General features: G+C 50.7%; 2 protein-coding genes and 1 pseudogene across 2 annotated transcripts; 1 reads left to right on the top strand and 2 right to left on the bottom strand.

Annotated features, from left to right (window-relative positions):
- Positions 1–238: 238 nt before the first annotated feature.
- Positions 239–4,966, top strand: LOC120661930 (leucine-rich repeat receptor-like serine/threonine-protein kinase At1g17230). The gene is made up of 3 exons (XM_039940945.1): positions 239–3,545; positions 3,705–4,098; positions 4,455–4,966. The coding sequence occupies exons 1-2, from the start codon at positions 602–604 to the stop codon at positions 4,094–4,096; spliced, it is 3,336 nt and encodes a 1,111-aa protein (XP_039796879.1). The 5' UTR covers positions 239–601; the 3' UTR covers positions 4,097–4,098; positions 4,455–4,966.
- Positions 4,967–5,433: 467 nt separating this feature from the next.
- Positions 5,434–11,669, bottom strand: LOC120661935 (transcription factor PCF6-like). Its single transcript, XM_039940958.1, has 2 exons — positions 9,794–11,669; positions 5,434–5,981 (listed from the first exon to the last, which is right to left on the bottom strand). Exon 1 carries the CDS (start codon positions 11,236–11,238, stop codon positions 9,832–9,834), a length of 1,407 nt encoding a protein of 468 aa, XP_039796892.1. The 5' UTR covers positions 11,239–11,669; the 3' UTR covers positions 5,434–5,981; positions 9,794–9,831.
- A 2,849-nt stretch (positions 11,670–14,518) lies between these two features.
- Positions 14,519–15,752, bottom strand: LOC120694965 (annotated as a pseudogene).
- Positions 15,753–16,120: the final 368 nt, after the last annotated feature.

Genomic DNA, 16,120 nt, shown 5'->3' with positions numbered 1-16,120 from the left:
TTTCGGCGACCAGTCGTGACTCGTAACTCGTAACCCACACGTACCTATACGCGCCACCGTATACCCCTCTCTCTCTCTCTCTCTACGCGTCGGCGCGTACGGCCAGAGCCCACCACCTGTCTCTGCCCGCCCGCCACTCGCTCGACGAAATGCCTGGCAGCGGTCAATGCCGTTGACCCACCCCGGCGCCTGTCGGCCTGTGCGCCACAGTTCTCGCCCCCCTTAAAGCAAAGCTTCCCCCGTCTCCTCGATGGCTCGATCCCTTCTCCCCGCCGCCCCACACAGTCCCACTCACTCGCCCGCGGCCACCCTTCCCCACCACCACCACCGCCCTGTTGCACCACCAGTGCCACCCACCTCGCCCCGCCCGCGCATGGCGCGCTGGCCCGTCGATTCGGTGGCGTCTTCCTCCTAGTGGCGAGTGGGCGTGGGGGGGACGGATTCCTCTGCCGCGGCCTGCCGCTCTGCCTGTCTGTCTGTCCATGCCGCGCTGCTCCTGTCCCGTCCTGTCCTCCTAGTACGCGCCTCGCTGTGCCGCCGCCGCGACAGGCTCCGGCTGCTGGGGCTCCGTCCGGCGCTCCTCGCCGCGCTCTACGCTAGGATGGCAATGGCATCGGCGTCGCCCGTGGCGCGCTTCTTGCTCCCGGCGGCGGTCCTCTTCCTCGCCGCCCTTGGATCGGCGGAGGCGGGGGCCGAGGAGGCGGCGGCGACGCTGCTGGAGTTCAAGCGCGCGCTGCTCGACGTGGACGGGCGGCTCTCCGGGTGGGGCGGCGCGGGCGCGGGCGCCGACCCCTGCGGGTGGGCCGGCATTGCCTGCTCCGCCGCCGGAGAGGTCACCGGCGTCACGCTCCACGGCCTCAACCTCCACGGCGGCCTCTCCGCCGCCGTCTGCGCGCTCCCGCGCCTCGCCGTCCTCAACGTCTCCAGGAACGCGCTCGCGGGCCCCGTCCCGCCCGGCCTCGCCGCCTGCGCCGCGCTCGAGGTCCTCGACCTCAGCACCAACGCGCTTCACGGCGCCGTCCCGCCGGAGCTCTGCGCGCTGCGGGCCCTCCGCCGCCTCTTCCTCAGCGAGAACCTCCTCGCCGGCGAGATCCCCGCCGCCATCGGCAACCTCACCGCGCTTGAGGAGCTCCAAATCTACAGCAACAACCTCACCGGGGAGATCCCGACATCCATCCGCGCGCTGCGCCGGCTCCGCGTCATCCGCGCCGGGCTCAACGACATCTCCGGCCCCATCCCCGTCGAGCTCACCGAGTGCGCCAGCCTCGAGGTGCTCGGCCTCGCGCAGAACAACCTCGCCGGGGAGCTGCCCAGGGAGCTCGCCCGCCTCAAGAACCTCACCACATTGATCCTCTGGCAGAACGCCCTCTCCGGCGAGGTCCCGCCGGAGCTCGGGAACTGCACCAACCTCCAGATGCTCGCCCTCAACGACAACGCCTTCACCGGCGGCGTGCCCAGGGAGCTCGCCGCGCTGCCGTCTCTCTTGAAGCTGTACATTTACCGGAACCAGCTCGACGGCACCATCCCACCGGAGCTGGGGAACCTGCAGAGTGTACTGGAGATTGACCTCTCGGAGAACAAGCTCACCGGCATCATCCCCGGCGAGCTTGGCCGGATACCCACGCTCCAGCTGCTCTACCTCTTCGAGAACCGCCTGCAAGGTAGCATCCCGCCGGAGCTCGGCCAGTTGAGCAGCATAAGAAAGATTGACTTGTCCATCAACAACCTCACCGGCACGATTCCGATGGCGTTTCAGAACCTGAACAGCTTGGAGTACTTGGAACTCTTCGATAACCAACTCCAGGGCACCATCCCTCCATTATTGGGAGCCAACAGTAACCTCTCAGTGCTCGACTTGTCCGACAACCAGCTGACCGGTAGCATCCCTCCTTACCTCTGCAAGTACCAGAAGCTCATGTTCTTGAGCCTCGGATCGAACCGCCTCATCGGCAACATCCCTCCAGGATTGAAGGCTTGCAGAACTCTGACACAGTTCCGGTTGGGGGGCAACATGCTTACAGGGAGCCTCCCGGTTGAGCTGTGGCAACTGCAGAACCTGACCTCGCTTGAAATGAACCAGAACCGGTTCTCTGGGCCAATACCGCCTGAGATTGGCAAGTTCAGGAGCATTGAGAGGCTCATTCTGTCCAACAATTACTTTGTTGGACAGATCCCTGCTGCCATTGGCAACCTGACAGAGCTTGTCGCCTTCAACATTTCATCAAACCAGCTCAGCGGACCAATTCCCCGAGAGCTAGCGCAGTGTAAAAAGCTTCAGAGGCTTGATCTCAGTAGAAACTCCCTCACTGGAGCGATTCCTCAGGAGATTGGTGGGCTGGTGAACCTGGAGCTGCTCAAGCTGTCTGACAACAGTCTGAATGGAACCATTCCGAGCAGTTTTGGAGGCCTTTCACGGCTCATAGAACTGGAGATGGGAGGCAACCGTCTGTCTGGTCAGGTCCCAGTTGAGCTTGGTGAGCTAACCGCCCTTCAGATCGCCCTAAATGTCAGTCACAACATGTTGACGGGTGAGATCCCCACGCAGCTAGGGAACTTGCACATGCTGCAGTACCTGTACTTGGACAACAATGAGCTTGAAGGTCAAGTTCCTTCCTCATTCAGTGAGCTTTCAAGCCTGTTGGAGTGCAACCTGTCTTACAACAATCTTGTTGGGCCGCTTCCCAGCACCCTGCTGTTCGAGCACTTGGACAGCAGCAACTTCCTTGGGAACAATGGCCTTTGTGGCATCAAAGGCAAAGCATGTCCAGGTTCATCAGTGTCATCCTATTCAAGCAAGGAAGCAGCAGCACAGAAGAAGCGCTTTCTCAGGGAGAAGATTGTCAGCATTGTCTCCATTATCATTGCTTTGGTTTCGTTGGTGCTGATTGCAGTTGTTTGCTGGGCCTTAAGAGCCAAGATACCAGAGCTTGTATCAAGTGATGAGCTCAAGACTGGGTTCTCCGGCCCTCACTACTGCATGAAGGAACGGGTGACCTATCAAGAGCTTATAAAAGCAACCGAGGACTTTTCAGAGAGTGCTGTGATTGGAAGGGGTGCCTGTGGCACAGTCTACAAGGCTGTCATGCCTGATGGCCGGAGAATTGCTGTGAAGAAGCTGAAGTCTCAAGGAGAAGGTTCCAACATCGACCGAAGCTTCCGAGCTGAGATAACCACACTTGGAAATGTCAGGCACCGCAATATTGTCAAGCTGTACGGCTTCTGCTCTCATCAGGACTCTAATCTTATCCTGTATGAGTACATGGCGAATGGTAGCCTTGGGGAGTTGCTTCATGGAAGCAAGGATGCCTATCCTCTGGACTGGGACACCCGATACCGGATCGCTCTTGGGGCTGCTGAAGGCCTGCGGTATCTTCACAGCGATTGCAAGCCACAGGTGATTCACCGTGATATCAAATCTAATAACATTCTGCTCGATGAGATGATGGAGGCTCATGTGGGGGACTTTGGCTTGGCCAAGCTTATTGACATTTCCAACTCCAGAACAATGTCTGCTGTTGCTGGTTCATATGGGTACATTGCACCAGGTTAGATCTGTTACTGAATCGTTGCATGTTAGGAATTTGTACTTTGCAGCATGCACATATTGCAGTTTACTAAGATATTCTTTCTAGCAATAAACTATCAAGCTCAGTTTATAAAGCAATGTGTATGGCTTCTGATGAATTGTCTTATATCATTTGCAGAGTATGCCTTCACCATGAAGGTCACCGAGAAGTGTGATGTTTATAGTTTCGGGGTAGTTTTGTTGGAACTACTAACCGGACAATCTCCAATTCAGCCTCTCGAGAAAGGAGGAGATCTTGTGAATTTGGTGAGGCGGATGATGAATAAAATGACACCAAATACAGAAGTGTTTGACAGCAGATTGGACCTGAGCTCAAGGAGAGTTGTGGAAGAAATGACTCTGGTGCTTAAAATTGCAATGTTCTGTACCAACGAGTCACCATTTGATAGGCCCAGCATGAGAGAAGTCATATCCATGCTAATCGACGTTAGAGCGTCCTCATATGACTCATTTTCCTCGCCAGCATCGGAGGAACCTATAGAAGAGGAGGACTCCTCCCCAAAAGTTTAGAGGTGAGATCAAGTCGCGTTTTTGCCGTTAAAGAGTTCTGATTTCTGAACAATCTTCTGTCATTTCCTTGCCTATGCTTAGTTTCATATTTGGAATTAGGCTATCTTATAGTTACTACAAAGTTAAAAAAAAAACCATTGTGCTGTCAATTTGTCTCTACTGGATAGTTCAACCTGATTTCTTGTTGACCAGTTGCTAATTTGAGATAGGATCATAGGATAGATAGTTAAAACTACAAAATATTATGAACTATCGCCCATTTTTAAGCAAGTCAGAAAAAAGGGTAATGTTATTTTGATTCCCTACTACCTTATAAATCCATGCTCTCGAGTTAATTTCTTTTTCTTGTTTTTGGCAGGAGTGTCATCGATCTATGTTACCAGGCATGCGCAAATTAACTGAATTCATAGCTGAAGACCATCTAGTCTGTAACTGTTGAGTTCCAAGAAGTTGCTGGGTATAACCTGACTTCTAATGGAAAAAGAGATCTGTCTTTCTGACCAAGACTAACCACCAGTTGAAGGCTAGAAGCATTTGAAGTGAAGTTGTTCACTCCTGCCTCAGCTAGTGCTCTTTCAATAGAGGCAGACACCTTGAGTGTTCCTTTTCTGAAACGCTCAAGTAGGCAGATAGGTTCATTTCAGCAGAACATACAGTTTTAATTATCACTAGCTTGACATTGTACATACTACATAGACCATAGTGTGGCTACAATAAATAATTACAGATTAATCTCTGGATTAGCTTTTGTTTCTTTTCGACTTATTCCGAACTGTAACATGATAAAAGTGAATTACCATGTATGGACAAGCCTGCAGTTGCGGCCTTCTCAGTACCAAAAAGTGGATGCCTTGATCATCCTTTTCAGCTCCTGTTGGGTTTGACTAGGTGCCCTGCAACCTGCAAGCATGTCATCAAAGGCACACAGAATTAGGTACCCTCGCAGGGTCTTGAACTCTTAATAGAAAGTGTGCAAGATCCAGTGACCCGTGCTGCCACGGCTTTGATGGCAGGTTGGAATGCACCACCTGCCTTATCTGACTGCGAGCAATAGCAAACCACACCTAACAAAATAGTGTTCACTGAAAATTCCATGACTTCCATAGCTTTGAGGCTGACATGTCCTTCACCCATCAAATTCTGATGACAAAGAAGTAATTAATTCAGAATTTGCATCTGTGTTTCACAAGCTGCTCAAACTGAATTGCAAGGCAGACTGCACTCTGTAGTGCTGGCCTGCTGGTACATCACAATATTCAGAATTCGGTCAGTTCAGCACGTGGACAACTGCAGCGTGTAATCAGCATCTATCGACCACACACATTAATAGCTTGTCATAAATCAGGAGCAATACGAAGTAAACACTGCAAGAAAAGAAAAATAAATTTACATCTCAGACTCTCATTAGAGCAGCGTATTCAGCACAAAATAGGGGAACAGACTTCACCACAGATGCTTCATCTGATGGATCTGATCATTAATCCTCACAATTCTAGCACAACACACAACCGAGAACCATAAAAATGGGGGAGATAACTGATCCTGGAACTCGAAAGAGCCGATCAAAAGCCGGGGATCCATTCATTGGCATTTGGCAATGTCTAGAATGGAAAGGATTACAATGGCTTTCTGACAGGGCACTCCAGCAAGTCATGCTCCAAAAAATCTCACCTCCACGAAATGAATACAGCAGCAGGCGGATAAAGAAATGCAGATGGTTGTCAGAGTAACAACGATGATGTTCTTCAGTGGTGACCAGGGTAGACGTCTGAAGAATGATCTGCTTTCCAAGAATGCGGCGAATCATCCCCAGCACACTTATGGTCGCTTCACATAATGATTGTGCTTGCAGGGATAGGCTGCAATTATTTGATGTCTTCACATCCTGTAAAGTGTGAACAATGATTGTTTCGGTCAGATAAACTAGGAATCATGTATACTGTGCATTGCTTCATTTCATATGATTGCCAAGAGCAAACAAATATAATTATTACCATCATCAACAAACAATACATTATGCTGTGTTCTTCCTCATCTGCCACTCAATTAGTTTGCAAGGCTGACAAAAAGAATAGGTCGAGCTATTGTACTTCATTTATACGACTTTTTAACTGAAAACTGGTACTATGGTCAGATTTTCAGAACTAATTTTAGCATAACACCTTTTGCTCATACCAGTTTATTTTGGGAAAACAGCATTAAAGCACTTTTTAGATTAATCACAATAGCAGGTCAAATAGCCTAGTACTTGGTCAATTGATGAGTCCTCCCAACATTGAGGAGACAACCTCAAGCTTCATTTCTAAACGGAGAAAATATTGAGCATAGGAACCCTTTTTCTTACTGTTAATCACAATAGCAGGTATAATAACCTTTTCAGAGAAATTCTTTCTCCAAAAAGATACCATTGTGAGCAACAAACACTTTGCCTTTTCTGCTTGATTATAAAAATAATGATATTGGTGACTTCACCAACATCAGGTTACATAATCAAATTCAAGCTTCATTTCACTAGTCAGGATCAATTGAGCATAATGAGGGGCATAATTCTCAATGGCTTCATTTGTATCATTATGTAAACAAATTGCAGGATTCCAGAGTATAGGAAACCATGAGATCTTAAGAGCAAGTATATCACTATATAACATGTTATACTACGTAAGTTTACGAAGACAGTCTCAAATTAAAAGAAACATTGAAAAGCACAATGCTAGGCACTGCAATGTGTTCAATATAATATGCATCATAGGGGTTCCCCTACTGTTTTCGCTCCAAAAAAAAATCCAGACTCTGCAATGTGTAATGACCAACTTTATTGGCAAGACTTAAATCTGATCACCATGAGAATCTTGGAAGACATTTATGGAGCCATTCATGCTTAACAGACTAGGATCTTGTTCCATTTAGATTAGGCTAATCCTAGTTATCTTACTGTGCACAAAGCCAGCAAGCCCCCAAAACTAGGTTTGTTATTTTGTCAACACAACCAATAAAGGCTATTCAATTTAGAAGCACTGTAAGAAATCCGATATATTTAGTTTCTGTTGAAGAAGGAATGCGGGATACCATGTCACAGTTAAGAGGGAAAAGGGACAAAAAACTGTTTAGTAGGTTAGCTAATATAACTAATTCAATGAGAAGCCAAAACTTGCGGTAAACAAGGCTATATGTAGGATAATTTACTTATTTAAAGTGCTTAGCTTTGCGTCATAAAGTCTCCACTTTGAAAGCTTTCCAGAAATAAGGACGACTACATTCAACGATACCTAAGGGTTAGCATATTTTAGAATCTATACAGTTTCATTAAAGAAAAGCATAAGATATAAAGGTTCTGCTATTATCAAGATTAATTCAACCTACTCGTGATAGAATAGCTAATAGCAACGCCCTTTTTTTAGAATCTCTTTTAAACATCTTATCAGGTGGAGTAAATGGTCAGCACATAACGAAAAACGATGACTGTCAAAAGTAGATCCATAAATTAAAAAAAATATAGTCTTGATAATGACATCCTCTATTGTATCACAAATATAAGAGCTGATGATCTTATATGACTATTGACTATATTTTACCAATGCAAAACCTATAGATAATAGGACACAAGAGCTGTATTATTAATTATTCAGAGTTTATAATTCCTTCCCAAAAGAGAACTTAGTATCATTTTAATAATTTAATGCAATTATAATACTAACTACTATTAACTGTTAAGAGTGTTAGGTACAACTGCATCAACAGCATCCAAAAAGCAAAGAAGCTCGAGAGTATAAGGACATCAACAAATGTATAAGGATAGTCTGCCTATAAGGTATGTCCTATTTATGCAGTTATATACTAGTCATGAATTCTTTTTTTAATTTTTAAGAACTTGACGTCCTTACTTCCACCAGTTGTTTCAACAGTCAATCAGAAATTCAGACTCTCCTGCCAATTTGAGAAAACAGAAATTTAGATCATAAAGTGGGCTTGCCTTATGTCCCACTATCAGTGACTTAGCCAACAACTTCTAAACCGAGACTATTAGATGAAGCTCCAATAACCATGTACCAAAAAGGATCAAATGAACAAAACACTTAACTCAGGGTAGCAATTGCTGTATTCTTTACCAAGTCCATGTGCTTTTGACTCTGTAATTTTAGCATGCTCACATCATGTCTTTCAAGTTTCATCCAGAAAAGATTCTAGCTGTTCTTAGTTGAAGTTTGAATTATGAAGTAAATAAAACCATGATGTAACAGAAGATTATGGCTACCATTTTACAGATGCTAAGGGGGGGGGGGGTGATGAGAAATGTATTGCAGACTCTCAAATAATAGCATACCTTTTTGAAGGTAAATATAACATTGTTTATTTGAAATACCTTTGCCCACAAGCAAACGTCATATACCTATTTGAACTACATTGATTTTATCTTCTGTATGAAGCAATATTATAATAAAGAGTATGAGATGGAGCCAAACTTCAAGTCCTTCAATAAAGGATAAAACGGATGTAAAAATGTTAATGGCTAGGGAAATAATTGCATTGTACATGCTAGGTATAGGATGACAATATCGGAAGCTAAGCTCTCAGGTACAGTTGATGGCATCAATAGATAAGATATATTGCAGCCAGGAGATTGATGTTGACACTTGCAATCACACCGGTAAATGGGTAGTTTAAACAAAAACATGTAGCATAACTGAGTGAAATGCTTGACTTTTTTTTTGTTTTAAGTACAGCCCAAACACCAAACACATTATCAGAATTTGCACAAATCTTCTAGTCTACCTGAAGAATAACTGCTTGGGAAGGACCAGGTCAACTATGCCCACATCTTTCTGAAGTCTGAACCTTGCAAAAGTCCTTATGAAAATGATTTTAGCCAATATGACAACGATTGGTGGTTGTTTATATTTGTTTCAAAGAGACTTCAGGATATGATTACACAATTGCAGGGGTACCAATTGAACAACTTAGGATTTTCGGAATGCAGCACAGCTTGTAGAGAAATACGGACAAAACACCAAGCACAGTATCAGAATTACATTCCAGAATGTTACAGATTTTTAATCATAAAGTTTGTTTTGGTTAAGCATATGCATGTACATTCAGTTCTTGTTATAATTTATAGTATGTGCTGACAAACAAGAAAACATGGAAAGGAAACACTCAACATGCTGCTAACTGTATTTGAACCAAGCAAAAGTCCCTTTGGAAATTTGTTTAGACAATACGACAATGCTAGGTGGGTATTTTTGTTTATACGGTGCCCCCAGCTCGTGCATTTGATCCTAGCGCAGCAGATCCTTTTCATGCAATACTACTGCAACGTAGCCTGGGCTTACTACAAATTAAGGTATTAAAAATCCAGTGCCGGGCAAGCAGAAACCATGTGATTGGTCTGTCTCCTACGAAATAGCGGATGGGTGGAACAGAACACCAAACCAGATCCCTCTCCAGTGAGTAGTGAGTCGACACCTGTTCTAATTTGTAAAGTTGAGCGGAATGCTCCCTCTAAAGCCTTGACACTCGTCGATTGCCAAGAACCACCCGAGGGTTTTATGGGATTTGGGGACACAAGGCCACCTCGAGAGCCACAAAAAGGGAGAGGTAATCATATCAAATTGGCAAATGGCAGGCATCGTAGCCTTAAATTAAGCCCCCCCAAACACAAGCATCCAAAAAGCAAAGAAGCTCGAGAGTTCATGAGCTTACCATCCGGAAAGCACTGCACTGCATTGGGCAGCTGTCGTTCAGTTTTTGCCCTTCTCCTTCATGTCTGCGTGCTGGAACCCGTTCCAGAGCTGGAACGCGGCGAACTGGTTGTCCGCCGTGGTGGGCGTGGTCACCGCGGCGGCGGGGGTGAACAGGAAGGGTATGTTGTTGGGAGCATCCAGTGGAGTAGACAGCCTCTGGAGCTGGTGGTGGTGGTGTTGGTGGTGGTGGCCGGAGATGTGCGGCTGCGAATTGGACTGAAGGGTCCCCCTACTGTTGACACCCACAAGACCCGAGGACATGGAGAAGTTGAGGTTGTAGTCTCCGGCGGGACCCGGGGCCGGCGCCGCGTGGACGGGCATGAAGTGGTCCTGCAAGAACGAGTAGTGCGTCATCTCCGCGTGCGGCTCGCCGCCGCCAGAGGCGATGGTCACGGCGCCGCTCGCCAAGCCGAAGTGCTGCGCCGGGGCCATGGCGATGGACGACGCAATGTTGCCGAGATGGGGAGGCGGGGAGGCGAAGGAGTGCGCCATGGCGTGCCCGGCCGCCTTCCGGGGCTGCGCGAACCCGATGTAGTCGGCGGTGGTCGCGGGGACAGACAGTGGCTGCCAGGGGGCCGACGACTGCGGCTGCGGCAGCTGCTGCTGCTGCTGCTTGTGCTCGGCGGCGGCCATCCCCGTGAGCAGCTCGGTGAAGGACGCGGCCTGCACGGAGGCGGTGGGCGCTGCGCGGCGCCCCGCGGCGGCGTCGTCGTCGGCGGGGTCCTTGTCCTTGTCCCTGGCGGCGGCGCTCCGCTCCCGGGCGCGCTCCCTGGACTTGACCCGGCTCTCGGAGCGGGAGAGCGAGAGGACGGAGCCCTTGCTGGTCTCGGAGGTGCTGCTGCAGCCCGATCTCGTGAGCTGCTGCTGCTGCTGGTGGTGGTGGTGGTGGTCGTCGTCGTCGTCGTCGTCGGGCGGCGCGGCATCCGGCAGGGCGGGCAGGTCCATGGGCGCGGCGGCGGCGGCGGAGGCCGGGTGGGCGGGGAATCCCGGCCCCGCGGCGGCGTCGAGCGAGGGCAGCTTGTCGATGGCGGCGGCGGCGGCCTTGATGAGCCACTCGATGGCCTTGCTGGGCTGGTCGTAGCCGAGGCGGTCCTGCAGGTCGTAGAACTGGATGGCGGTGGCGACGGAGAGGCGGACGCGGCGGTCGCGGATGCCCTTGGCGGTGTAGACCTTGCTGTGGCGGTCCTTGCCGCCCGAGGCGCGCGAGACGCGGTAGATCCGCGAGGCCGGGTGCTGGTGCTGGTGCTGGTGCTGCTGCGGCGCCCACGGCGGCGGCGGCGGAGGCGCGGCGGGCGCCGCCCGGGCGCGCTTGGGGTCCGGGTCCGGGTCCGCGCCCGCGGCCTTCACCCGGGCCCGCTTGGTCCGGGCGTCCCCGCCCCCGCCGCCGAGCACCACGGCCTCCATCCCGGCGCTGCTGCAAGCCCCGCGGCGTGGGCCCCTAGCACCATGCCCCGGGCGCCGCGGCCCGCATTGGCCCTGGTGGCTAGCTGCTGCTAAGCGGCCGCGGCGGCGGGCTGGAGCGAGCCGGAGCGGGCGAGCTCGCTCGCTAGCTCCCCGGGCGCGGTGGCGGGCGGGTAAGGGGGGAAGGAAGAGCGGCAGGGCGCTGGCAATGGGCGGGAGCGCGGGCGAAGAAGAAGAAGAGCAAGCGATCGGCGGGTCGTGGTCAGATCTGGCGCGGGCGCGGTGGCGATCGGCGGCGGGCGCGCGTGGGTCGGAGGGAGGCGGGAGGCGAGGTTTTTGGGGGCGCGGGAGGAGGAGGCAAGCTCACTGCTCACTGGGGTGCCGCTGCTGGCGAGCGGCGAGTAGAGTGGGGGAAGGTGGGCGATGGACTGAGCTGACGGGCGGCGGGCGGGGCGAGATTTTATGAGGAAAAGGGGAGGTGCGCGGCACGAGGCGAGGCGGCCTGCCGATTCGGCGATGGCCAGCCGCTGCCGCCGGCCGGCCCGGGTCGGCGGGTCTCCTCCCCCTAGCGCTTGCTGGTCTACCGTGCCAGGCAGGGTCCTCGCACCGTGCCGCGGCCGCGATCTGACCGCTGATGCGGGCCGTTGGTCGCCGTCAGCCGCCGATGCGATGTCGTTCCTCCCCCATCCACTCCACTCCAGAGCCGCCGCCGGTCGGTCGGTCGGTGCACGAGAGCCTGCCTGCCTCACAGTCTTTCCAACAATTGTGCAGCCAAGCCCGTGCGCGGCCACAAGCAGATTGATGGCCGCGTGCTCCGATCCGTCCGTGTACACGTACGGGCTTTCTGCGTGCCACGACGTGCTGCTGCTGCCGCGCCCGGGTACGAGAACCACCCCACCGGTGAGCACGCCGCTCGGTTTTCCAATGCGCCCGCAGCGAGTGCCACGGAGCAGGTTTTCTTTCAGCGTTTCTCCACGGATTGAGCTTTTTCGATCCACTCACTAACATAGTACTCCCTCCGTCCGAGAATAAAGTGTTGTTTTAGAAAATTTTATATACATTTCTCATTTTAAGAAATGATTTTAGATTCAGAATTAGTGGTTATTTTAACTTTGAAGAACGATATAATTGAATATTTTATATGCAAATTTAGAGAGTTATTTGCATTACTTCTATAATAGCACAGCTGGGTATTTACACGAAGACTAGGGGTTTACTTTAAAATAAGTAATTTAGATACATGTTTAGATGTTATTTTAGTTTATTTTCTTAATGACAGTGGTGGGTAATTTATTAGAAAAAACACTAGATCCAATGACTATTATTTTTAGAGTTATTAAATTAATGACATGGTGTTTCTGATTTTTACAAGAAATTCTTTATCTTTTTAGAGTGTCCTAGGATCCTAGGTGGCATCAAAGAAATCTCGAATTGGTAATAGTAAGATGGATCTATGACAAGATAGTAGTAAAACAACACTCTTAGTGGGATATAATTTGAATGCTAAAACAACATTTATTTTGGTATTCCAATCACTTGCAGAGTACCGCTTTATCAATTGCATTGTAGGAGTACCTAACAAATGCCTCCCACCACTTCATACACCATATACAGTCCATTCATGTACCGCAAGCAAAGAATTGTGCTACACTCCCAATCATATAGATTTATTGGTGGGATCACAGAGCTATGACTCACTGTTTCGTGCAAAAACCATAGCCTAATTCAATACCAAGTCCTTCTCTCGCCCTCTCTTCCCGTACCAAAATTGTGTATCGTTGATAGTTGCTTGATTAAATAGCAACGAGTCGTATGCACATCACCACACGTGGTAAGCAATGGAGGCGTCTCGAGCAAGGGGGATGGGCAGCGCGGTAAAAGTGAAACTTGTTAATGTTACTCCCCTGTTTCAAAAAGACTGCTACTTATTCTGAGAAATAACCATGCTACCCTAATTACTTGTTACTTATCCTGAGAAATAATCCTATTACCTCTAATTACTTCTCGCAATTGTGATAGAAAATCATATTGTTTTATTTTACTTCTCGCAATTGTGATTGAGAACCATATTATTTTATTTAGTAAATGCATTATTGGAAACAAAAAAATTGACTAAACATTTTATTGGGTATACATATATTTTTCTTTAATTTTTTTCTTAGTACTTGGTATTGCTTCAATTAGATGGATCTCATTAGCTAAAAACACTTTTTGTGGAATAAAATTTGAATGCTAAATTTTTTTAAAAAAATTAATGCTAAAGGGACGCTTATTTTAGAACGGAGGGAATATCTACTTGGCCATAAAAAGGAAGGTAATAAAAGGAGATAGAACCGATTGCAGATGGTCTAATATGTATATTCGTATTGCCTCGTGGCAATACTCATCTATTTCTAAATTATCTTATTCTATATGTTAAAAAACATAGTATTACAGGTGGGATCAAATTTATCACGACATTTATTCCTACATCTACTATTCAAAGTGCTCACACTAGTTTTCCCTCACCACATTCAATTTTTTTTTTCTTTTGAAGTGAACCACATTCAAATTCCATCCTAAAATTTCCAAACACCGGGCATTAACAATACACAAGAAATGGGCCACCAAGACGACATACCTAATTTATACCGGATCGAAAGCTTGGATCAATCTAGCAGGCTAGCACACATGCACACTTGCTGAGCATTATCCTGGCGCAGGCCGTGGGCATGCCCAACTTATTCGACCAATCCGTTTTTACTGCCGGTTGGTAGGGTTCTTGCTCTCGCCACCACATCCTCCTCCAGGTCCAGGGAGCGCCGCCATTTATGGGCACCTTTCGCGGTTCGGTAACGGGCGGCCACGCTCCAAATGCACAATGCCCAGTTCCCTGTCGAGCCCCCTCCTCTCCCTGATGAAAGAAACACCAAGGGTAATTTTGTTCTAGGACATCTTAGAAATACAATATTTGTCAACGGACATCCTTCAAAATTGAATTTGCTGCTGTACACTACTCTTTTGAATCTATTTGCCACCGGACATTGAGAAGATTAAAATATTCATTTTTTAGTTTGGGGAGAGATAAAGAGGGTGAAAAGTCCATTTTGCCCTCATTGAAGTGGATCCCATCAGTCAGCCTGTGGGGCGAGCTAGCTGAAGGAGAGACCGCTAGAGGCTGAGCGTGAGGTTGAGCTCTCCTCCCTCGATGTCGTCGTTGCTGGTGCTGCTCGGCGCCAGCGCTGGAGGTGGTGAGGGTGGTGGTGGACTGGTGGTGTTGGCCGGCGGCGGCAGCAGCCTTTGACTAGCCATGCGTCGACGCCGACGACGGCGACGCGATGTACGGGTCCGACTGGACCAGCCTGTTGAGGAAATCGGCGAGCCGGTGCTCGTGCCTCCTCGCGGCGCCCTCCAGCGCCCTTAGCAGCGCCTCCGCCTCGGAACTGGCCGCGCTGTCCTCCGCCAGCTCCTGCACGGTCTCCTCGGCGCCGCCGACCGCGAGAACCTCGGCCACCGCCAGCTCGCCCCCGGCCACGACGAGGTTGAGTAGCGTGGCGTCCCCGCTCTCCCTGGCCCTCGCCGTCTCGAATCTGGAACCCGAACACCCTCCTAAAGGCCTCGAGGCTCTCGGCACACCCGGCCACCTGCGCAGGAGCCGGTGGCGCGCGGAGGAGCGTGACGAGCGCGGCCGCCTCGCGCGCGATGGTGGTGCAGTGAGCCTCAGCGCAGAGGAGGCTGTGCACGGTGGCGATGGCGTGGTGCATGGCGCCGGTGCGGAGCGCGGCGGTGAGGGCGTCGAGAAGGCCCGGCGCGGACACCAGCTGCTCCCGCGCGGAGATGGAGATGTTGAGGAGCGCAGCCGTGGAGAGCTGTGCGGCGAGCAGGGGCACTACGCCGGCCTCCGCCAGCGGCGCACGAATCTCCGGATCATCCTTGGAGGCGAAGGCGGCGTAGTGGTGCGCGTCCGGGACCAGCGGATGCGCTTCCCCCAGGACTCCATGTCCTTCGACACGAATCGGAGCAGCATCCACGGCGCGGCAGCGGCGGCGGCGGCGCTCTGTCGCGCGTCCATGGACCACCGCGAGCCCGTGAAGACGCTGGAGATCGACACGGCGCGGCCCTTCTCCTACTCTACGCCACGGCGCAGGCGCCGTCGTCCTCGCCGACGAAACGCGTGCACCACGGCCACGGGCACTCGCCAGTGATGCCGTCGCCAGGGAAGGCCCGCCCTGATCCAGGTCCAGTCCGCGAGCCTGCACTCCCAGCAGCACCACGCTGGGGCGGTGCCCAACTACATGGCGGCGACGGAGTTGGCCAAGGCCCGCGTGCGGTCCTAGAGCGCGCCGCGGCAGCAGCCCTCCACGCCCGAGCACGACCGGCTCTCCGGAGGCCGCAGCTTCGGCGCGGGGGGTGGCAGCCACCAACCCAGGAATTGGAAGCGAACCGCAATGGCGGTGCGCGCGCTCCAAGACCACCGGCAGCCACCAGGAGCTCGTGGGAGCAGGAGCAACATTGGATTGATGGGCATTTTTGTTCATTTACTATATTTCTCTCTCCCGCTTATAAAAATTGATATTTTATTGATTCCGGTGTCCATTAGTAAATAGTTACAGTTGAAAAGTGTCCATCAGCAAAGATGAATTTTAGCGATGTCTTCAAACTAAAATCAAGATTGAAAGATGTCCGGCAGCAAAATTACCCAAACACCAAAGAGCGTGGCGCCCAACGGGTCAGAGCAGAAAGAACCGGTCGCCGTCATAAATGGCGGCAGCGCTCCGGCAGAACGCGGCCGGCGGCTGCTCGCACCGGATGCTCCAGCCACCGGCGTCAATGGCCGTGGTAGCGCCTGTCTGCTTGCTTGCCCCCATCAATGGCCACCTCTGCGTCAGTCACCTCACTGTTCTAG

This window comes from Panicum virgatum, chromosome 2K (genome assembly GCF_016808335.1).
Source record: "Panicum virgatum strain AP13 chromosome 2K, P.virgatum_v5, whole genome shotgun sequence".
NCBI classification, from domain to species: domain Eukaryota; kingdom Viridiplantae; phylum Streptophyta; class Magnoliopsida; order Poales; family Poaceae; genus Panicum; species Panicum virgatum.
Note: the sequence above shows the minus strand (reverse complement) of the source record. Positions and strands in the feature narration are given on the sequence as shown.

Excerpts from the sequence above, each read along its gene's own strand:
- LOC120661930 (XM_039940945.1), top strand. The coding sequence starts at position 602 with ATGGCAATGGCATCGGCGTCGCCCGTGGCGCGCTTCTTGCTCCCGGCG. Across the intron at positions 3,546-3,704 it reads ATATGGGTACATTGCACCAG|AGTATGCCTTCACCATGAAG; the intron begins GTTAGATCTGTT and ends TATCATTTGCAG.
- LOC120661935 (XM_039940958.1), bottom strand. The coding sequence starts at position 11,238 with ATGGAGGCCGTGGTGCTCGGCGGCGGGGGCGGGGACGCCCGGACCAAG.